This window comes from Nuphar pumila, chromosome 6 (genome assembly GCF_984573655.1).
Source record: "Nuphar pumila chromosome 6, dmNupPumi1.hap1.1, whole genome shotgun sequence".
NCBI classification, from domain to species: Eukaryota; Viridiplantae; Streptophyta; class Magnoliopsida; order Nymphaeales; family Nymphaeaceae; genus Nuphar; species Nuphar pumila.
Genome location: NC_143254.1, coordinates 2,124,592 through 2,148,929, shown reverse-complemented (window position 1 = coordinate 2,148,929; position 24,338 = coordinate 2,124,592). Strand labels below are relative to the sequence as shown.

The following is a 24,338-nucleotide window of genomic DNA, read 5'->3' as shown; positions in this document are numbered from 1 at the left end:
TGATCTCATTTGCATGGATTGCAATGTACAGATATATATACTTTTATACAAAGAAGTTGCACTTGCTTTGAAGATTAACAGTGTATACAGTAAGCGGCGACTACTCGGCATTCATGAGAATGTGAAAGTCCTGCGTTATCCTGATCATTTTTCAACTGGTGTTTATCTCTGGTATAAACTGTTAATATTTATTTCTTTATTTTTCAACTGTGAGATATTGTTATCAATTTTGCTAGGCTTATCAATTCTACTCTTCATGCACTTATGCTACCCTCTTGATTTACAGGTCCCATCATGAAAAAATTGTGATTGTGGACTATCAAGTCTGCTATATAGGGGGTTTGGACTTGTGTTTTGGCCGCTATGATACCTCTGAACACAATGTTGGCGATTTCCCTGCTCTCATATGGCCTGGAAAGGACTACTACAATCCCAGGTAACAGTATGTCATTCTGTGGAACTGCTCTCACTCATATATTTTCATTAGCATTATATTTTTGGTGTATTGCGTTCATTTTCTTCTGTTCTTATAGATATCATCTAAGTCATTTCCCCTGAATATAGAGAGTCTGAGCCGAACTCTTGGGAAGATACAATGAAAGATGAATTGGACCGTCAAAAGTATCCTCGAATGCCATGGCATGATGTCCACTGTGCTCTTTGGGGACCCCCTTGTCGTGATGTGGCAAGGCACTTTGTCCAGCGTTGGAACTATGCTAAAGTTTGTTTTCTTCTGAATTTTTCAAATTTATATATGAACATTGGGTACATATCTTATGTTGGACACGGTTTATGCTTTTGTAGAGAAACAAAGCCCCAAATGAGAAAGCAATCCCTCTGCTTATGCCACAGCACCACATGGTTATTCCACATTACATGGGTAAAAGCAATGAAATAGATGTTAATAGCAAACAGGATGAGAATAATGAACTTAAACGGCAGGACTCCACTACCTCCCTGCTATCATTGCAGGATGTCCCACTTCTTTTACCTCAAGAGGCTGATGGAAAAGAAATCACCACTGGAGACATAAAAGCACGTGGATTAGACATAAGTCATGATCTCACTGACCAGAAAAGGGAGTCCAGTTGGAAGCATACTTTCTCTTACAAGAGGTCAAAGTTTGAACCTCATGTTCCAGATATGCAGATGGAAGATTTTGTTGATGATCTTGGTATCAAACATTTTCATGGGAAAATATTTGTAGACCCATTGTCACAGCACAGTGATGAGTGGTGGGAGGCTCAGGAAAGGGGTGAGCCTGATGTTTCTGTAACTGAAGCTGCACGAGTTGGTCCCTGCAGCTCCTGTCGCTGTCAGGTTAATTTTCTCTTTGTTGCCTTGCTGTTATATTTAGATTATGTTTTTGACAGTTTCCCAATACATGAATCAGTCTACTTTTTGATTTGTTAACATTCTGTTGAACTAATGACTAATCCTGTTGGATTACAAAGGACAAAATTTTCATTCTGGATTGAAACAAGGTGCTCTGGTGAGTCAGAGTCTCTCACTGATGTTGACACTAAATATTAAAGTTTGTAGCTCTCTCAAAATAACCTTTTCACTTTGTTGCTTTTACACTTTTTGCCTGGCCTTGTCAATGAGTTTTATCTTTCATTTAAATAAAATTTACTTGCATGGTAAATGTGGGAAGTGGGACTCTTTAACATGTGGTAATGAATCATAACCTGGAATCTTTTGAACCATTTTCATATGTTTGTTTTGTACCATTGGAGTGGGTATGATCCAGTGTTTCATCTTTATTTCTCACCTATAGAAAGTGATCCACATGCTCAAGATTCAGGTTATACAATTGTTTTATTTATGCTTGTCTCACTGGAAATTTAGTTCAACATTCGGCTTAAGTTTGGACCTATGTCACATGGGTGCGGGTGCGGGTGCGGGGATTCGGCACTTCCAAAAAACCCGGGTGCGGGGGTGCGGCAGGGGCAAAAATGTATATATATATATATATATATATATATATATATATATATATATATATATATATATATATATATATATATATATATATATATATATATAAGGGGTCGGGGGGCGGGTTTTTTCAAATTTTACACGATAGCACAAGCAAGGCTACCACCATCATTGAAAAGTCAGGAGCTGACAGTTGCTGTCAGCTGATTGTCAGCAGATTTTTTTTTGTATATACAGCTGCACGATAGCACAAGCAAAGCTACCACCATCATTGAAAAGTCAGCAGCTCTCACAGCTGCTGTCAGTTTTTTTTTATATACAGCTGCACGATAGCACAAGCAAGGCTACCACCATCATTGAAAAGTCAGGAGCTGACAGCAGCTGTCAGCTCCTGACAGCAGCTGTCAGCTCCTGACAGCAGCAGATTTTTTTTTTATATACAGCTGCATGATAGCACAAGCAAGGCTACCACCATCATTGAAAAGTCAGGAGCTGACAGCAGCTGTCAGCTCCTGACAGCAGCAGATTTTTTTTTTATATACAGCTGCACGATAGCACAAGCAAGGCTAACACCATCATTGAAAAGTCAGGAGCTGACAGCAGCTGACAACTGCTGTCAGCAGATTTTTAAAAAAAAAAAATTTGCAGGGGCAATTTTTTTTAAAAAAATAAATAAAAAAAAGTACATAAACGATCCTGGGTGCGGTCAACGCACCTAGGATCGGGTTGACCGCACCCGGTGCGGCACCCGCACCCGCACCCGCACCCGCGTCGAGTCGCATCGACGCCGGTGCGGCACCCTGCTAGCCGAATCCCTGTGACATAGGTTTGGACATATTCGACGAAGGCCTAATGATGCTCCAGTTAGAAGGATGGAGAAATGAGAAAATATATTAGTTAAAAGTGGTCGGGGTAGGCCTAGGAAGACATGGATGGAGGTGATAAGAAAGGATATGAATGCTTTGAACCTCACCGAGGACATGGCATTGGATAGAAATGAATGGAGGATAAGGATTCATGTGGAAGACCCATAATGATTTTCTTTGTTGGTTCATATGGCCGACCCCAATTGTTTTGGGATGAAGGCGTAGTTGTTGTTGTTGTTGTATTCGGCTTAAGTTTGTGTGGATTATTAATCCAGCTAAGCATGATTCATAACATGCATTGTAAAACCCGAAAGAAAAAAAGAAAGAAAAAATAATAACTTGGATTCGGGTCGGATCCATACCCGATCCGGACCCAATGGAGGCACCGCCTCTCGTGCCTTTTAAATACAACGAGGCAAAGGGAAGAGGTTTCTCGAAACCTCCTTCTCCTTTGCTCTTTCACTCTCTCTCACCCTCTCGTCTCCCGCCTCCGTCCCGTGTGCTGCAGGAAGCCGGCGACCGAAGCCGCCGGCGGCCTCCGAGTGTCGGTGACCTCCTTGCACCTTCGACTGTCGGCGACCGTCGCCGCCGCCGACCTCGCCACCTTCTCCCTCGCTCTCCAGGAGCCTCCCTCGGTCGACGACCTCGTTCCCCCGGCGGCCACTTGCGACAACGCCGATGACCTCCCCGTCACCGTCTCTCTCTCTTTCGTAACCTCAAGCCCCATCCAACCACCAATCGTCGCCGCCGTTGCTCCGACAACTTCTCTCCCCTCTCTCTATGTTCGCCAACATCCTCATAATTGTTGCCCTCCTTCTTTCCTTCTACGAGGGTTTTGGCACTCGACATCGGCGACCCCGAGTCCCCTCGACTCCCCGCTTCGACATCTTCGCCGGCGCCTCCTCGTCGGCACCCCTGACGACCCCGCCTGAGCCTCCTTGCCTCCCTCGTGTGCTCTCATCGGCGACCCTTGCCGGATAACCAGCAACGCCGGTGACTCCCCTCAGGTAACCCCTTCTCATTTTTCATTCCTATCGCCGGTTGGGGGCGTTGTCCCTTGCCTCTAGTGGGGTTTTCGGTCCGCCCCTGCCTTCTGTTGTTTTTCGGTAGGGGGTTCTGACCTCCTCCCCCCCCCCCCCCCCCCTAGCCCTCTCTGCTGTTCGGGCATACAGGGAAGGCTCCCTGCCTCTACTTACTGTCGGTGGTCAGCAAGGCCCTGTCGAGGGGCCTTTGTGGTCCCAGCAGGCAGGGAAATGAGGGCCCCCTGCCTTGCTGCCTTTGTTGTTTTTTTGTAGGGATTTGAGCTACCCTCGTATGAGGGCTCGGTACTGCTGCAGACCCACTTCTTGTTTGTATTTTGGTATACTAACCTTTTTAGCGTCACAGGTTGAACGGCGGAACCAACTCGCCCTTCAGTGGCTTGAGCTCGTTCTTATCTACGCTGCAGGCGTACGAGGACTCGCAACTCCTCAAGGTAGGGGAAGATTGCACGGAGGACTTGGACAATTGAATTGAGTTCAATTAATTAAAAAGGTTAATTAAATGAATATATACGTATATATATATATTTATACGAGTACGCATTTAACTCAAGGACACGGTTTCACGATCTTTGTCCTTTACTTTATGTCAGTCTTTACTTTGCCGTCGCGCTTTGCGTTTTCACTCCTGCTTATCGCCTTTCTTTTGCCGTCGCGCTTTGCGCCCAGGCTCTTGCTTTTGCAAATGTTGTTACTGCCTTGCCATTGCAGATGACGCTTAATGCGTGTTCTATAAAAGGCATCCCCGTGGAGGATGCAAGAGGCATTTACCACTCTTCCTCTTGCGATAAGAGTTGAGTCGGGAGCTTAACGATACATCATCGTCTAAGGAGAAAGATCTCTATCTGGGATCCTAGCTTTTCGAGTAAGTAGTCCTGCAAATTAGACTTGAGAATTTAGGGAGCTGCGTAAAAGCATCAAAGACTGCCCAAATCGAAGTATTTGAAAGGATGTGATTGGTTGGTTCTGTTTGTCTATCCGACATATCTCGGCTAACCCCGAATTGGGGCTTGAGCGAACTTCTTAGTGAGGGTTTTGTTGAGGAACCCATATACCGTCTATCGAGGCCAGTATAAAGTCATGCGAAGCATGTAGATACCACGATAGCGGATTAGATTCTAGAAATCGCATGCCAAATGTTGGTACAAGCTGTTTGCTGTTTCAAAAGATAAAGAATGTCAAAAGTAAAGTTTGAGAAACATTACATCTTTGCAAAACACTTTTATTGAGGCTTCTATTGAGGAACTATACCCCTTTCGTCCTAGAGTATTTGTAGTCGTGCACTACATGTGTGAAAACTAAAATGAGGTGCACCAGAACCGAGGCAGAGAGAGAGAGAGAGAGAGAGAGAGAGAGAGAGAGAGAGAGAGAGAGAGAAGTCGGCTGAGAGAGGAGAGAACTCGTTAATCTCAATTAGGGCTAATCTCCTCTAAGTTAAATAGAGAGAAGCCAATATAAAAAAATTACATACAAGTCCCTCCTTATTTATGGAAAGCCAATATATAATAACCTACTTTTAAGAAAACTTAAGCTTAAAACCTTAATAAGACAATTAATCTTAACACTCCCCCTCAAGCTGGAGCATAGATATCAATCATGCTTGGCTTGTCACAACATTTTGAGAAATTTGGTCTAGCAAGAGGTTTTGTAAACATATCTTCAACTTGGTCATTCGACTTTAGATATTTGGTAGAGATATGACCAGCTTGAACCATATCTCTTACGTAGTGGCAATCAACCTCAATGTGTTTTGTCCTTTCATGAAAGACTGGATTGTTCGCTATATATGTGGCTGCCTTGTTATCACACATCATTGTCATAGGAGATGAAACCTTCACCTGAAGATCATTTAGTACGGTTCGAACCCACATTAATTCAACAACTGTTTGGGCCATAGCCCTATATTCTGATTTTGCACTCGACCTAGCAACCACATTTTGCTTCTTACTTCTCCATGAAATTAGGTTATCTCCCATAAACACACAGAATCCTATGGTAGATTTTCTATCCACTACAGATCCTGCATAGTCAGCATCAGAGTAAACCACTATTTCCAGGGTTCCACCTTTCTTGAATAATAACCCTTTCCAGGAGAAGATTTTAAGTACCTGAGAATCATTATTGCTGCATTCCAGTGTACCTCAGTTGGTTTGTCCATAAATTGGCTAACCTTGCTTACTGCTAAAGCAATATCAGGTCTGGTCATAGTTACATATAGTAGCTTCCCTACCAGTGAGCGATAACTTTTGCTATCAACAGGTTTCAACCCTTCTTCAAACAAGTGAGCTTTATGGTTCATGGAAATATTTGCTGGTTTAGCTCCCAACATTTCTTTTAATAAGTCAAGAACATACTTCCGTTTAGACAAAACCATCCCTTCACGGCTCCTAGCAACTTCTATACCCAGAAAATATCTAAGTGAACCAAGATCTTTTGTAACATAATGTTTTAGAAGATGAGCTTTTGTAGCTTCAATATCTTTCATATCATCTCCTGTAAGAATGATGTCATCCAAATATACCACCATAACAACTATACCTGAGTTAGTTTTCTTAATAAATAATGTATGGTCTGCCGCCAACCTATAAAAGCCAAAACTTGACATCACTTCAAACAATTTTTGAAACCATGCACGTGAACTTTGTTTCAAACCATATATCGCCTTTCTTAATCTACACACCTTCTGACACTCCCCCTCAACCTCAAAACCAGGAGGTTGCTGCATGTAAACTGTCTCAGACAGATCCCCATATAGAAATGCATTTTTCACATCTAATTGACAAACTCCATCCATGATGAACAACTACGGAGAGAACAAGACGAATGATACCCATTTGTGCAACAGGAGAAAAAGTTTCAAAGAAATCAATACCATAAGTTTGAGTATACCCTTTAGCTACTAATTTGGCCTTGTATCTTTCAATAGAACCATCTGATTTGTACTTTATTGTATATACCCATTTGCATCCAACAATGTCACCCATGTATGTTGAGATACTAAAGCATCCATTTCTTCTTGCATAGCCTGCTTCCAGCTGTTATCGAGCTCTTCCTGTTGATAGTTCAGAGGAATAGTTTCAGCAGATAAGGCTGAAATAAATACTTTCATCTGAGTTTCGATTCTGGCATCGAACACAAAATGAGATATGGGATATAAGGTACATTGTCGTGTCCCCTTCCGTAGAGCGATTGGCCTGTTATCATCATCATGAAGGTTACTATTGTTAGTAGTACTTACCTCAGGAGAAGAAGAAGATGAAGGCACTGGAGGAGGTGGAGCTCTACGCACATATACCAATGGAGGATTATGAAACCGTGAGGAGGATAAAGTTTGGTTCGGTAATAAGGGCACATATTCCAAAGGAAAAGGACGTACAGGTAGTGAAAAAGAATCAACTAGATCAACTTGCATCTGAGTACCGGTACTAGAATAATATGGAATTGATTCCAAGAAAGATACATCCGCACTGACATACTCTCGCCGAGAAATTGGATCATAACATCAATACCCCTTTTGATTTTTTGGATAACCTATAAACATGCTTTTTGTAGCTTGAGCAGCTAATTTATCACAGTCAGGTCCAAGTTTGTGCACAAAACAAACACACCCAAATATTTTAGGTGAGAAAGAGAAGAGTGGGGCATTAGGATTTAGGATATGGAACGGAATTTGATCTCTCACGGAAGTTGAAGGCATGCGGTGAAAAAAAGTGTTTTCACTGGTTACGGGTCATGGATCTGAAGATCCAGACCCGTGACACCCACTTCTTCATTAATGGCATTATGTAATATTGATTATTGTAAAAAGGGTATTCTAGTACCCTAATTTTGTTTGTAATCTCATGTTAACATAAAGGAATACACAGCAGCCGACCCATGTACAACAGGGTATCGGTTTTCCCCAAACCTCTCTCTCCCTTCCTCTACCTCTCTCTGTTTTGCAGTTCTCCAACGTGGAACGGACTGCAGGTTGCAAAACTAACATGGTATCAGAGCCACGCTTCAGCTGAAACTGGGATCGATTCAAAAGACACGTATGAAGATCCTTTTCTCCTCTATTCCCTCTTCCAAAGTCTGAAAAAAAAAGGTACGGCTGTTCTTGTTTCCCTTTCATTTTGGATTCACGACTGACCTAGTCAGTTTCATTCCAAAGTCTGAAGATCCTACCCCTGTTTTCTGTTTCTTTTGGAATCACGACTGACCCAGTCAGTCTCAGCCTGTTTCTCGCCTCTTTCTGGAATCACGACTGATCCAGTCAGTTTTTTTTTGGTTCACGACTGACCGAGACAACTCAGATTTTTTCTGGTTTCTGGGACTCACGATTGACCCAACAAATTCTGTTTTTCTTTGGATTCACGTCTTATTCACACCTTCTTTTCTCACCCAGCCAACTTTGGATTCACGTCTTATTCATCCTCTTCTTTTCTCAATTTTTCTCCCTACCGTTCCCTTTTCTCCTACTTTGGTGGTGGCCGAACCTTGGTTTCGCCATTGTTTATTCTTATCTCTTGAGTGACTCAGCTCAGATTCCCTCATTCAGCCATTAACAAGCCGATACATTAGGAATACATATGCCCATTATTTTTTGGATTTTCATATCTGATATTCCATTTCATATACAAATCAGAAATCTGATTGTCATTTAATTTCTGTTTCATATCAGCAATCTGAATTAGTTCCTGCAAAAAAAAAAAAAAATTCAGAACTGCAGGTGTAAGCAGATTGTGCTGAATACATTCTCCATTCTCTGAAACATGAATTCTCTTCCTAACCAGTCAGTTCTTTCTTCAAGTTTCCTCAGCCAACTTGTGTCTGAAAAATTAAATAATGGTAACTTCTTGACTTGGAAGAGGCAAATCATACCTTTCATTAGGAGTCAAGATCTTTCTGGACATCTGGATGGATCTATTCCAGTTCCTTCTGAGTTCATATCACAAGAAGAAAGGGACAACAAAAGGGAATCTACTACCGTATATGTTAGAAATCCTGAATTTGTTGCTTGGATGAAAAGAGACCAAGCGCTTGTTGCTTATATTACATCAACACTCTCACAAGAGGTTCTTGTAGCCATTCCAGATGACTGCACTGCCATGCAACTTTGGAACAGACTTGTTCAGACATACTCACAGGTTTCTCAGGCCAGGATTATGTTTCTTAAAAGAGAATTTCAAATGTTAAGAAAGGAGTCCATGACCATCATGGAATATTTGAACAAAATGAAGGTCATCACAGATCAGTTAGCAGTTGTTGGAAGTACAGTTTCTGATAAAGATTTGGTACAACAAACCCTCAGTGGATTGGGACACGACTATCATATGATTGTCACTTCTCTGTTATGTTTACCTGAGCTGCCCAATTTTGAAGATCTGCGTGCAAAATTGTTACAATATGAGATGAATCTAAAGGGTTTTTTCTGAAGAATCATCTATGCATGCTGGGGCACAAGAAGTTCTTGCTACAGGGGTTACTTATGCACGAGGACGAGGAAACTATGATATCAAGGGAAAAGGAGCACAAGGTAGAAGTGGTCATGGAGGTCGTGGATTATTGCCTACACCCAACTCATATACCAACCCACAAAGACAGAGGCCAATTCCTACTTGCTTTCTGTGTAATAAAAGGGGGCATATCAAAGCTAACTGCTGGTTCAATCCCCTAAATAAAGGAAAATCAACACAAACTGAAGCAAAAAGAGGCACAGACAATACAAGGACCAACGGAGAAGTAAAAGAGTTGTTATTGTCAGCCCTAGCAGAATTGAATCTGAAACAAAATGAGCAAGGTACTTGGTACGTGGATTTTGGCGCAGCGACTCATGTTACTGGTGATGCAGGTAAGCTCCTAAAACTTGTTCCTTACATTGGTAGAAGTAGTATAGTTACTGGAGATGGATCACACCACTCTGTCTCGCATATTGGAAACTCCATCATACCCTTGCCCGAATCTTCCATCAATCTTTCAAATGTTCTTTATGCCCCTAATATCAAGAAAAACATTGTTTCAGTTTCTAAACTTGTTGATGATATCAAAGCCTCAGTTGAATTTACTCCCTCTTCTGTTCTTGTTAAGGATCTCTGCACGAAGGAGACGTTCGCTAGAGGGAAACAGCAAGACAATATGTATGTTTTTCAAGAAGATCCTTCAGCACATATTCGCTCTGCAGACCCAAACTTGAAGCTCCAATCATCATTGTCTTCTGAAAATCCTACCTGCGTTTTTAGTGTCTCTGAAATCAATAAGCCAAACCTTTGGCATGGTCGTCTAGGTCACTGCAGTAATAATTTCATTGAGAAACTTGTTTCAAGTAACCTCATTCCCAAGTCAAGTTTAGGAATAAATGTAAATGACAACAAATGTTCTAGTTGTCTCTTATGTAAGAGTCATGTTTTACCATTTCATTCTATCAATAAAAGAACTTCAAGACCTTTTGAGACTTTGTTCTGATGTTTGGGGGCCTGCTCCAGTTGCTTCTATGTCTGGAACTAGATACTATCTTTTATTTGTTGACAGTTATTCTCGCTATTCCTGGATATTTTTCATGAAACATAAATCTGAGACTTTCAAGTTGTTCGGTAACTTCCATTCCTTTGTCAGAAACCAATTTTCTGAAAACATCCTAAGTTTCCAATGTGACAGAGGAGGTGAATTCTCTTCCATTGACTTTACTAACTTTCTTCAAAGTAATGGGATAAGGAAAAAGGTGTCTTGCCCGCACACACCTCAGCAGAATGAGATTGCTGAAAGAAAGCATCGCCATATTGTTGAGAGTGCGATGGGCATGATGCATGATAGTAATTTTCCGATCACTTTATGGACAGAGGCTTTTCATTCTGCAGTTCATGTGATAAATCGATTGCCCATGACTATTTTGGAAAACAAGTCTCCTTACTTGTCTCTTTTTGGTATTCACCCCAACTACTATGATTTGCATGTGTTTGGCTGTTTATGCTATGTTCATGTTGACAGTTCAAAGAGACATAAGTTTCAGGACAAGGCTTTGAAGTGCAGGTTTGTGGGTTATGCCGATGACTATAAAGGGTACATATGCTATGATCCGGTGAGCAAGCGCATCAAAATATCAAGAAATGTCATCTTCGATGAATTGAATTTTGATTGTCAATGTACTAGTTCTATAGAATCAAAACATGAAGTTCAGGCTTACTATCCTTGGTTGAACTATGAACTCCTCGCAGGAGCTAGTGATGCTTGCTCAAATTGCACTCAAAAGGATAAGATACCTGTGTCTACTGATGGGATGATTGATCATGAAAATACAGACTCAACTTTGAATCCAGGAAGATATAGAGGCTTTGTCTATACTCGACGAGAAAGAGAGTCACCCACCATAGTTGATTCAGACATGGACCCATCCTCAACATCCAACATTGTTGATACTAGAAGATCCACACGTCCTCGCCATCCAATTGAAAGGTGGGTCAGTTATGAAAATTTCTCATTAGATTTTCAACTCTTTCTAACAGCCTTGAATAAAGAAGATGAACCCACAACGTTCTCTCAAGCATTAAATTCCAGAAGATGGATTGAAGCTATGAATGAGGAGATGGAAGCTCTACATGAATGTGGTACGTGGGATGTCGTATCAAGACCGCCTGACAAAAATGTTGTTGGTTCGAAATGGGTGTATAAAATAAAGTATAAACCAGATGGGACTATAGAGCGATACAAGGCGAGACTTGTAGCCAAAGGTTTTACACAGGAGCAAGGACAGGACTATGATGAAACCTTTAGTCCAGTGGTGAGGATGGGGACAATCCGAGTCATACTTTCTTTAGCTATTGAACACCAATGGACCATTAGCCAACTTGATTTGAAGAATGCCTTTCTTCATGGAGTTTTGAGAGAAGAAGTTTACATGGAACAACCCACTGGTTACGCAGAAGGTAATCCTATAAAATATGTCTGCAGACTAAAAAGGGCGATATATGGATTGAAGCAGGCATCTCGATCTTGGTTTGACAGCTTTTCTCTTGAAATACAAAAATATGGTTTTAAGAAATTTCTTCTTGACCACTCCTTATTTATATTTAAGAACCAAGACACAATTACTCTGCTGTTGATATATGTGGATGATATCATCATTACTGGCAGTTCCAATGACCACATTGAAGAAGTCAAACATCTCTTGAATCAGAGGTTCAAAATGAAGGACCTTGGCAAACTACGGTACTTTCTTGGAGTTGAAGTCGACAGTTCCTCTGAAGAAATGACTCTCACTCAACATAAGTATACTCTTGATGTTCTCCATAAAGCGGGTTTGAAAGACTGCAAGCCCTTAAGCACTCCTAGCGTTCTTCATCAAAGGCTTAGCTCTCAAGATGGAGATCCATTTGATAATCCCACACAGTACCGTAGCATAGTGGGTATGTTACAATACCTCACTTTTACTCGCCCTGATATAGTCTACTCGGTGAATCAAGTTTTTCAGTTTATGCATGCCCCATGTGAAGGGCATATGGAAGCAGTTAAACGGATATTATGATATCTGAAGGGAACGGTTGGGGATGGTCTCATATATAAACGAAAGACAAATGGGCAAAGTGCACATGAGATCACTATTTATTTTGATGCGGACTGGGCGGGAGATCCAGATGAATGCAGATCAGTATCCGGCTATTGTGTATTTATTGGGATGAATTTGGTTTCTTGGAGTAGTAAGAAACAAAAGGCTGTTGCCAGATCCAGTACAGAGGCTGAATACAGGTCAATGGCAGCCGCTACTGCTGAGGCTACTTGGGTTAGACATCTACTGACAGAAGTAGGAGAATCGATATCTCGTTCACTTCTTTTGTGTGACAACCAGAGTGCCATTAGTATGTCTTTTAATTCAATTCATCACAGTCGTGCCAAGCATATTGAAATAGACCAGCATTTTGTGAGACAAAAGGTAGAAGAGAAAGAGATTGAGCCTGAATTTGTTCGAACTACAGATCAAGTGGCGGATATATTTACAAAAGGATTGACTAAAGACAGATTTTGGACGTTAAAAGGCAAGTTGTTCATGATTCAAGATTATGCACAACTTGAGGGAGGGTGAAAAGAAGTGTTTTCACTGGTTACGGGTCATGGATCTTAAGATCCAGACCCGTGACACCCACTTCTTCATTAATGGCATTATGTAATATTAATTATTGTAAAAAGGGTATTCTAGTACCCTAATTTTGTTTGTAATCTCATGTTAACATAAAGGAATACACAGCAGCCGACCCTTGCAGCTCTCCAACGTGGAACGGACTGCAGGTTGCAAAACTAACATGCGGTTGATCAGATAACAAGCAATGATAACCGCGTCGGCCCCAATATAACGCAGGAAGATTGGATTGAATCATAAGGGTACGTGCGACATCAAGGAGGTGCCATTGTTTTCGCTCAGCTACACCATTTTGTTGAGAGGAATAGGCACAAGTAGTTTGGGGTTGAATGTCATGGTCTTGATAAAATTGCAACAAGGCTTTTGTTTTGAACTCAAGAGCATTATCAATGCGAACAATCTTGACAATAGATTCAAGCTGAGTTTTTATTTCAAGAATTAAGGATTTGATGATACTTAGAACTTCAAATCTTTCTTTTATTAGAAACACCCACGACAACTTAGAAAAATCAATAACAATAACAAGATAATATCGACACCGAGTCCTGATAGGAATCTTATTAGGACCCCCATACATCTGCATGAAGAAGTTCAAAAACCTTATGACTGGATTGACTCTGATTAGAAGGGAACGAACTCCGTTGATGCTTGCCCAACTGACATGCTTCACACTGAAATGATGTAGTGGAAGGAATTTGAGGGAAGACATAACGAAGCTTTGACAATGAAGGATGACAAAGACGACGATGCCACTGAACAGGACTGGATGAGTGTTCTACTGCAGCATAAACATTGCCCATTGGATGATATAGGTAGTAGACTCTATTTTCTTCATAGCCTCCACCAATCTTCTTCCCCGTCAGCAAATCCTGAAAATAACAACCCATCGGGTCAAATATCACTCTACAGTTTAGTTCTTTGGTAAGACAACTAACAGAGAGTAAACTTTGAGGAAATGAGGGAGCATGAAAAACATTTTTCAACTGCAAGGAAGAGGATATAGAAATATTTCCCTGATCAACAAGTGGTGAGGAACTCCCATCAGCTAATGAGACTCTTCAATGAACAGTAATATTCTGTAGATCTGAAAAGAAACGCGAATTCCCATAAAGATGTCTGGATGCACCAGAGTCAATAATCCACTTACTATCATTCAGATGAAGATGATCCCCTATTGAGTAGGCCACACCAGCTACAGGAGAAGAGGAGCTTGAATGTCGGGGAACTATCAGCTCATCATATTCTGCTCGACTAAGGGTGATACTGTCACTTGTAGAAGTATTGTCAGTTTCATTTGCTACCTCTAGCGTAGTAACATTAGCTTTTTGAGCATTAAGCTTTGATGCAGAAGAAGTTGGCCGTCCATGCTTGTCCCAGCAACGATCTTCTAAATGTCCATATTTTCCACAGAAAGTACATTGAAGTTTGCCTTTGCCTCCCATACCTCTTCCACGACCTCGTCCTCTAATATTCTGAATATTACCACGTCCATACCCAGATGAGACAACTAGGGCAGATGACTGAGACACAGGATGAGATTGTGGAAGAGAAATCACAAGTCTACTGAGACGATTGTATGCATCAACAAGAGTAGGTACATCGGATCCAGTCAACATTTGGACTTTTGCAACGGAGAATTCTGAAGATAAACCTGTGAGAAACCGAGCAACCATAGTCTGTTCTTGATGATCCTTTTGTTGCGAACAACACAGAGGCCTGTGGGCATTGAGTCTTTCATACGTTGCTTTGACGGAGGCATAATACAGGGCCAAGGTCTGATCTCCCTGCTGCAAATTATATATCTCCTGTTCGACTTGCAGGATACGACTCACATTAGTCTCTTGAGAGTACGTATCTCGAATGTTGTCCCACATCTGTTTGGCTGTATTATAGTAAATTAGACTATCTGCAATATGAGGTTCGACACTATTCATGATCCATGACATAACTATGTCATTATCTTCGTCCCAAGTAATATATATTTTCCACCTTTTCATTAGGTTCAATTTCCAACAAAATGTGTTTTTTACGATGTCCAGATACCGACATCATAAAAGTTCTGGACCACCTGACATAGTTTGTTTCATTCAATCTCATAGAAGAACCATACGAGAAGGGGTTTGCAAATGCCTTATATTCCCCAATAGCCTCATTTTTGGGATCAAATTTCAAAACTTCACCCATAGTATGGGAGGTATTTGATGCTAGTACAACTGCAATAAACCAAAAAAAAAATCACTCTATTAGTTTCTCAGATTCTGACTCTGGGATGTTCATCAACCACCCAAGGCTATTTCACGACTTCAGCCACTTTCACGACCACCCAAAACTATTTCATGACTTCAGAACTGAGTTAACAATTTCAGCTGATACAGGAACAACTTGTTTTATGATCACACGACATCCACTTTCACGACCACTCAAGGCTATTCCACCACACCAGAACTGAATTCACACCAGCAGAGACAACGTGTTTCACGATCACACGAGAGTCTATTTCACGATTTCATTGGGTTATTCAACCCACATCAGAAACAGTAGAAAAAATCAGATCAGAAACGTAGATCTGGGAAAAACCAGAACATAGTCAAACACGACATCTAATATCAACAACTACGTGACACAGAAATCCCACGACATAGAGAATTTTTTTTCAACATCCAGATCCTTGATCTGCTCGCAACACCCAACTCTGCCGCAACTCGATCCAGTTGACAACACAGTCACCGTGACCTTTAGATCTAATTATAGATTTGTGTCATGACATTAGTCAGAGATCAGATCTGTGATCAGATCTATGCAATTAGAAGACGAACAAAAAATATGCACACCTGTTTACTATTTATATATATATTTTTTCTGGAGCCTTTTGATGTAGATCGATCACGTGCTCACGCTCCAGAGATCCACTGCTCTGATACCATGTGGAAACTGAAATGAGGTGCACCAGAGCAGAGAGAGAGAGAGAGAGAGAGAGAGAGAGAGAGAGAGAGAGAGAACTCGTTAATCTCAATTAGGGCTAATCTCCTCTAAGTTAAATAGAGAGAAGCCAATATAAAAAATTATATACAAGTCCCTCTTTATTTATGAAATATCAAATAACCTATTTTTAAGAAAACTTAAGCTTAAAACATCAATATGACAATTAATCTTAACAACATGCTAGTACTACGATGATCGGATGAGACGGTCGTGCGACCTTGAACAATGCCAAATGCACAATGCTGTAAACACATAAAAATGGGATCGCCTTCACAGGTAAGATGCTCATTTGGTCAAAAGACCAGAGCATATAGAATGAGTCGTCAGTTAATTTACCTGTTAATTTACCTCTTACGCACTCATTCGCTTCTTGTAGTCTATCAAGGGAGAGGACAGAGCGGTACACACTCCAATGGACAGGTTGTTAACAACCACCCCACGAGCAAAGATCAGGCGTCTCCAATCATTGGAGTTAGGGGAAGGGACTACCAGACATTATCTTAGGTGGTAGATCCCATGGACTTCTGCAAAAGTTGGATGTATCCGTTTGCCAAGTACCTGCCTTTGGGGAATCCTCTTTCGGCTAAAGCCGTCCCTTTAGGAGCGGACTCAACTAACTTTTCAGGTTATTGAAAATACATAGAATAACAGACGCCCGAACCAGTCTCAGTTGTTTGTACGATTTGTCTGCGCATACCCGCAGGCCAGTAATATCGAAACATAAAGTCTGTTCACACTGGTTGATGGGTCATAAGACTTTTTGTGTGTTTTGGATACATATTTTTGTTAAGTAAAAGCTTATCGATGAAATTACGTATGACTTTGGTGTCTCCGAGATTCTTATGATCATGATGCTTATGCCGGTAAATGACACGTCACACCTACATACTTGTATTACAAAAGATTGCATTATGATTGTTTGTGTGAATATATCACACCTGTATAACATGATTGATAAGTATAATGAATATTTGATTAAAATGTCTTGAAGATATGTCCGTGGGTTACACACTAGAAAGGTCAAATGCGATGTGCCTTGAGATGAGAATTTTGAATGCATATGATGATGCAATGATTTGAATAGTTGCACATGTAACTTGAATCTTATGTAAATTTATTGAACTACGTAGGAGTTATATATGTTGATGTTTAGTTGCTTCATTTTACGTAATCTGCGTGTTCTCATGTGTATAGAACTCATGCTTTGTTTATGCATGCTTTGATGTCCTATTTAAGGAATGCAATATTCTTTGTGGCAATGATACAATGCGTAGTATTATATGCTTCTGTATGATGTGACTGAAATGCCACGTGATAAGAAATGTTAAAAGCATGCGATAAATGTTTATGGTTCATGGAACCTTATTGGAGAAATGTGTGATCTTGTGATTTGTTTTACCATGTGAAGTGATACGATGCATATTGCTGGTATACATGCTTGTGCCCATATTGGAGCCACTCACCCCAAGAGCGGTCAATTGTTCGGAGCAGTCGATTGTATTGATGCATGTATCACTGAGTATGATATCTGTTGAGTACCTGATCTCCAAAGGATTATCTGTGAGGGTATGTATGATCAAGATCTGGTAACCGGCTAGAGTGGTAGATTCTCTGTGAGGATGTACACTGTCCAAGAGCGGGTAACCGCAAACATGGTGAACTCCTGTAAGGAAGTGTATGATCGAAGACCAGGTATACCATCTAGGGCGGTAATTTCTTGTGAGGTTGTACATTTCCCAGACCAGGTGATCCGACGTTGATCTTGTTAATTATAATAGTGGCTATCAACCCAAAGAGCGATCATTTATGTTGATGCGTGTATCACAATAATTTTTATTGGATATGACATTTGTTGAGGACCGGGTTCCCAAGGGTTTCTCTGTGAGGGTATGTATGATCAAGATCTGGTAATCGGTTAGAGCGGTAAAATCTCTGTGAGGAAGTATACTGTCCAAAAGCGGGCAACCTCAAAGGCGGTGAAATACTGTGAGAAAGTGTATTGTCCAAGACCGGGTATACCATCTAGGACGATAATTCCTTGTGAGGTCGTACATTTCCCAGACCAAGCGATCCGACGTGGAACTTGTGAATTTTGATTACCATAAAAAGTTCTGGTGAGCTGTGATGATCTTCTGAGATTGATTGAAATAGTCAGTTATGAATCTATAGATTTGGCTTTCTGATTTAGCATGATTTCATGCAGGACTCAGATGTGAGAATCAGATCTTTATTGATTTTAGATCATGATCATGTTTTGGACCTTTTATGGAAGGGTAGGCTTTTCTGAGAAAGTATGACGCCTTAACTGAGTTATAACAGGTGACAATTGGCCGCGTAAGGCCTTGAGAGATTGGAATAAATTAAGGTTGTTCAGGACAAAAAGTTTGTTAGAAATAGTGAGAGCGACAAACAATGACCTGATAATGATTAAATGCAGAGATGTCGTTTAAGGAGCGAAAACAAGCTAGAGCAATGTCTCATTGTGTCTCTTCATCCGTGTTGAATAAAGTAGAATATAACATTCTTATAGTCTTCTGCTAAACCCTTTTTATGACTCTGTATAAACTCTTGCGAAGACAAAAGTTTAATCACACGTACGTTTTGTTCAATCGAGTTTTGCACTGCTTACCTGCTTTGAACTGGTTACTTGTTTTGAACTGCTTACCTGTTTAACTGCTTAGCATGCTAAATTAAATGCTCTTAATTCAATTTCTTGTAGTCTCTCTTGTGCACCTACTAGTTTTTTGCGAAACTAACCCATTTTATGGGCACAGGCGATGATTAGGTACACCACGGACGATGGCGTGATGGCAAGATGGCTTCAGGATTTTCTTTTCCTGCTCTTAGCTCGCATCCTGAACGTTTTTGGGTTTCGTTACGGATTTTTCTTTGGATATCCGAATTTTGTACTATTTGGGAACTTCTTTAAATGAAAGTGGCTTTTCTAAGTGTTTTGCATGTAACATGGATTCTGAGTTTTGGTTCTTTTAGCTAACGTGCCCAAAGTTGTCCGCTTGCCTTTCTAAATTTAACAAAAGAATACTCTTCTGCAGATTTCATAAACAAACTCTGAAAGGAAAGAGATTTTTTTTGGTCTCTTGCCTGTTTTCTGAAAGGTTCGCAAGTTTAAAATTTTGAGGCGTTATATGCGTACTTCAGAAAAGTTGACTTGTTTGATCATTGGTGGCATTTGGATTTTTAAGTGAATGATGTTTATGTTGGCTGCATGAAAGTGGGTCTCATCAGGCACTCCGGGTTGAAGCCCAATAAATCAACTCTGAATCGAGTTTGATTCAGTGTCTGGGTCCGCTATACAAAATGAGTATAGAACCAAAGTTGGACTGAACAAGAAGGTAAGTCGTCGTTAACCCAACAGACCAATGCACTCTATCGTGATTGAATTCATTCGTCATGAAGTTTATTCGTGTCAATGCTGGAAAGAAATAAGAACAAAAGCAAACAAGTGCCTCTTATGGGCTTACAAGAACACAACCCACCCAAGAAGAACACTAATTGATTAATCCACACCACCCACACAAGGGTCAAGAATAAAATGATATTATACAAATGCTTAAGAAAGCATTAGAATTTACAAAGGCTTAAAGCCCTATTTATAACTAGAACGAGAGAGGGAGCAGCTCCAACAGCTAGTTGGAGCTGTCCCAATCGATTGTACCAAAAAAACAAAAATATAAAAAACAAAAAATAATAATTATATAGTCAGCCGCTAATAAGTTGACTTCTATTACAAGGTAAAATGACAAAAATACCCATGATGGGTATATATATATATATATATATATATATATATATATATATATATATATATATATATATATATATATATATATATATATATATATTAGAAACACATCTTAACATCCCCCCTCAAACTCACAGTGTAACAATCGAGAGTTTGCCAAGTAAGAAGTGAAAACTAGGTGACAAAAGTGCTTTAGTAAAGAAATCCGCGAGTTGATACTCAAATGAAATATAAGACAACCGGCTGGTTTTCTTAAAAAATTCCTCACGAACGTAGTGACAATCAATTTCAATGTGTTTTGTTCTTTCATGGAATGTATGATTGCTTTTAATGTATACTGCGCTCTTATTGTTACAACATAATCTCAAGGGTTCTGCAATGCGAACTCTCAAATCTTCTAATAACTATCTTAACTAGGGGTGGCAAAATCTGACCCGTCCCGCCAACCCGCTTCTTAGCTTCGGGTTTGGCTTAAACGGGTTCGTGTCGTAAACGGGTCGACCCGCCTAACCCGTCTATTAAACAGGTCGTGTTCGTGTTAGGGGTATGCCAACCCACCAACCCGTTTAATAAACGGGTTAGGCAGGCGGGTCAACCCGTTTACACGAACCCGTCAACTCGCTTACACGAACCCGTCAACCCGCAACCCGCAACCCGTCAACCCGCAACCTGCAACCCATCAACCCGCAACCTGTCTTATCGTGTCTATGTTATCGGGTCGACCCGTTTAATAAACGGGTCGCCGTGTCGTGTAGTCGTGTCATGTCGACCCGACCCGTTTATTAAACGGGTTAACCGTGCTGGGTCGGGTTACCCGTTTAATAAATGGGTCGTGTTCATGTTTGCCACATCCGATCGTTTAATAAACGGGTCGTGTTCGTGTTCCCACCAACCCGCCAACCCGACCCGATTGCCACCCCTAATCTTAACCATACTAACTCAGATGTAGTTGTCACCATGACACGATATTCTGCTTCAGTGGAAGAGAGGAACACCTTCTGCTGGTTCTTGCATCTTCATGAAATTAGAGAATCACTTACAAAAACACAGGAACCGGTGGTTGAATGTCTATCATTCACACCCCCTCCCAGTTAGATCAGAATATGTAATGTCGCGTATTTTCATGCTTAGTTAAATTTGAGATTTCTCGGAAATTTGGCTAAGTCTGGGAGAAAAATCGTTTGAGCCTCGATTTTAGATCGATGCTTTTGAGTCTGGGTTTGACCCATGTCTCATTTTCTAGGTCTAAATGAGCCGATCGAAACGTGAGAAAAGTTCTATTTTGGATCTTTAATATCGAGCGAAATTCGGGTTATTTTCAGGCGAAATTTAGAATTTGATATTATTGTTGTTTGTCGTTGGACGCGTCTTGGAATTCTGAGCGCGATGATATTTTACTTTTCTGAATTCGAGTTCTGGTTGGCCCAAAAATTGTGTTTTTTCTGAAAATTGAGTAGTTTGTCGAAATGGATTGGGAGTTGGATCAGATTGGATCCAATCCCTAGGATCCGAATTTTTAAGGATTCGGGTTCTATTTAGGTCCTACTGAAATCTGGATTGGATCCAGGTCTTGATCCATTTTTTGTTTTGTGTTTGGATCTTGGATCCAGATGCAGATCCAAATCCAAGCCCAACGTTTTCCAGCTTTAAAGTGAATATAAAGCTTTATTTTGAGGTTTATTAGGGTTAAGAAGCCTTTAGGATTAATTTGGTTATTTTTGGAAGTTTTTAAATAATTTTAATTGATTATTATTTAATAATTAATTAAATAAATAAATAAATAACATTAATTCCGAATTTTAGTTTAGGGCTGAGAGGGACTCCTTAAAAGATCCCTTACACTTACTTAAAAAGAGTTTTAAAAGCTTTATAAAGTTGGAAAAACTACCAAATGTTGAAAAGTCAACTTTTGATAGAGTTTAAAAAAAATTAGGAAACTAAGAGTGGGAGAGTTCCACCTTTTGGGAATTGTAAAACCCATGAAAAAAATAGAATTTTGGACCCGGGACGGATCCGATAACCCATTAGGGTTATAACACCTGATGCAGGGTGGCGACTGTTTTTAAAACCCTCTTCCTCCCTCGTGCTGCTCTCCCCTTCCCCCCTCGACTGAAAAAGGAAACCCCTTTGGGGTTTCCCGAATCGCACCCCCCCCCCCTTGTGCCTTTAAGAGCACGCAAGGGTGAGGGAGGAGTCCTCACCCGTGCGCCCTTCCTCCATCTCCTTCTCTCCTCTCTCGTTCCTTGAGTGTAGTAGCACCGACAACGTCGGTCAACGCCACCGCCCTCCCTCTCCTTAGGTATTCTTCTTCTCCTTCCTTTCTTTTACTTCTTCGTCTTCCTCTTTTTCTGGTTATCGGAGGGCTGACAGGAGGTCGACAATCCCTGTTGTGCCTTCCCCTTATCCCCTCTTTCTCTGTGTACGTCGGGAGGCCGACGACCCCTTGCCACGCCTTCCCTCTCTCTCCCTTTCTGATTTCGGCAAGCAGGGACTTGCCCCCTACCACCTCCCTGTTTTCGGCAGGCAGGGGTTTGCCCCCTGCCGCCTCCATGTTTCTGGCAGTCAGGGGCCTCACCCCTGCCTTCTTTCTGAGTCTATGTCAGGCAAGGGGATCACCCCTGCCTCCTTCCTGAGTTTATGTCAGGCAGAGGCTCCCCCCCACCCCCCACCCCCCCATGTCGCACCTTTCCATCCTCTTTGTCTCTGAGCTGTCGAAACGCTGGCAGCCCCTGCCATACTCTTCCTCCCACATCGTTTTTTTAGACAGGGGCCTCGGCCCCTGCAATTCGTTGTCCATCTGCAAGGGCCAAGGCCCTTGCTGTTCGTCTTGTTCAGGCAGGGGCCGAGGCCCCTTGCCATTCGATGTCTGACAGGCTCGACTCGTGTCGTTCGCTATACTGGCCCCTGCCGTTCGTTTAGTTCCTATCAGGCAGGGGCCTCAGCCCCTGCCATTCGAGGTTTGTCAGGCAGGGGCCAAGGCCCTTGCCGTTCATTGTTGTAATAACCTTGATTTTTGACATTAATTGTTTAAATTTATCTGAAAATAATAGGTATTTTTCTAAAGTTGGGCATGGGATCCGCATTTTGGATCCAGGATCCATAAAGGATCCATATATATTCATATAATAACTTATATATATATATTCGAAAGAAAAATAACTAAGGATAATACGAATAATATTTGTTGAGAATAGGTGGTTTTAAGTTTAAGCCCTCTTAGATTAGAGGTTATTTGAAATTTTAATTTAATAATAGACTTAGATGTAATTTATTCTTTTTGGCCTCTCTCTATTTAACATAGAGAGTAGCTGCCCTAATAGAGTTAACGAGTTTTCTTGTGCAACCGTCTCTCTCTCTCTCTCTCCCTTATCTCTCTCTACCTAGGGTTCGGTGCATCTCATCTCTCCTCCAACATAGTATCAAAGCCATCGATCGTGGGAGCGTGATCGATCGTGATCAATCTAAGATTGATCTACACCAACGAAAAAAATATATCTTCAAATCAGGTCAACTGTTCTTTTTTTGTGTAAGATCTGATAACAGATCTGGGATTTGATGACCCAGATCTGTCATCAGATCTAAGGGAGCAAATGTTTTGTTCCTGCCGTGATTTCCTGGATTTCCTGCCGTGATTTTCTGTTGCCGAGTTTTCCTGCCGTGATTTCCTGCTGTTTGGGAGCAGCAACAATCTCATTTGTCGTGATCTCCTGCTGTTTTGGCACAACAACAATCTCATTGGTCGTGATTTTTTTTATTTCCTGCCGTGATTTCCTACTGTTTGGGAGAAGCAGCAATCTCACCTGTTGTGCTGTTGCTTGTGATTGAAAAATGACTGATTTGTTTAACTGTGCCCTGAAGACCTGGATTGTTGTTGGTTGTTTCATTTCCGTTGGTAGTTTATTTCAGAATATAGAAACAACAAGCGTGATTCCCTGCTGTGCTGATATTTTTTTTTTAAATTATCATTCAGGTTTGTGGGCTGGTGTTCATTACTGTCGTGGAAACTGCAGGCTTGATTCCCTGCTATGCTGGAAAAATATTCTTGTTGTGGGCTGCTGTTCATTACTGTCGTGGTTTTTTTTGTGTGTGAACAGCTGCTGGTTGTCGTATCAGTTGATGTGTGAGTGTCACACGCTATTCCCTGTGTTGCTTGAAGCCTGTCCAGATTTTTTTATCTCTGCTGAAATAGAATTATATCTTCAGTATGGCTGAAACTTCGAAATGTGATTCCAAAATGGAACATATTGGGGAGTATAAGGCGTTTGCCAATCCCTTTTCGTACGGCTCTTCTGTAATGTTGAATGAAACTAACTATGCCAGGTGGTCCAGAACTTTTATGATGTCGGTATCTGGACATCGTAGAAAACATATCTTGTTGGAAGACGAACCCACTGAAAAAGTGGGAAAATATGTTACTTGGGATGAAGATAATGACATAGTTATGTCATGGATCATGAATAGTGTTGAACCCCCTATTGCAGATGGTTTAATTTACTATAATACAACCAAACATATGTAGGACAATCTTCGAGATACGTACTCACAAGAGACTAATGTGAGTCGTATCCTGGAATTTGAACAGGAGATATATAATTTACAACAGGGAGATCAGACCTTGGCCCAATACTATGCCTCCGTCA

The 24,338-nt window shown here is 41.0% G+C and overlaps 1 protein-coding gene across 1 annotated transcript in view; it reads left to right on the top strand.

Annotated features, from left to right (window-relative positions):
* Window positions 1-24,338, top strand: part of LOC149833647 (phospholipase D zeta 1-like) — a 155,388-nt gene that overhangs the window by 61,820 nt on the left and 69,230 nt on the right. Inside the window, exons 10-13 of the mRNA XM_090009189.1 lie at window positions 32-171; window positions 287-436; window positions 565-721; window positions 805-1,320. Coding sequence (XP_089865315.1) covers window positions 32-171; window positions 287-436; window positions 565-721; window positions 805-1,320 — 963 coding nt within the window. The remainder of the gene's footprint in view (window positions 1-31; window positions 172-286; window positions 437-564; window positions 722-804; window positions 1,321-24,338) is intronic.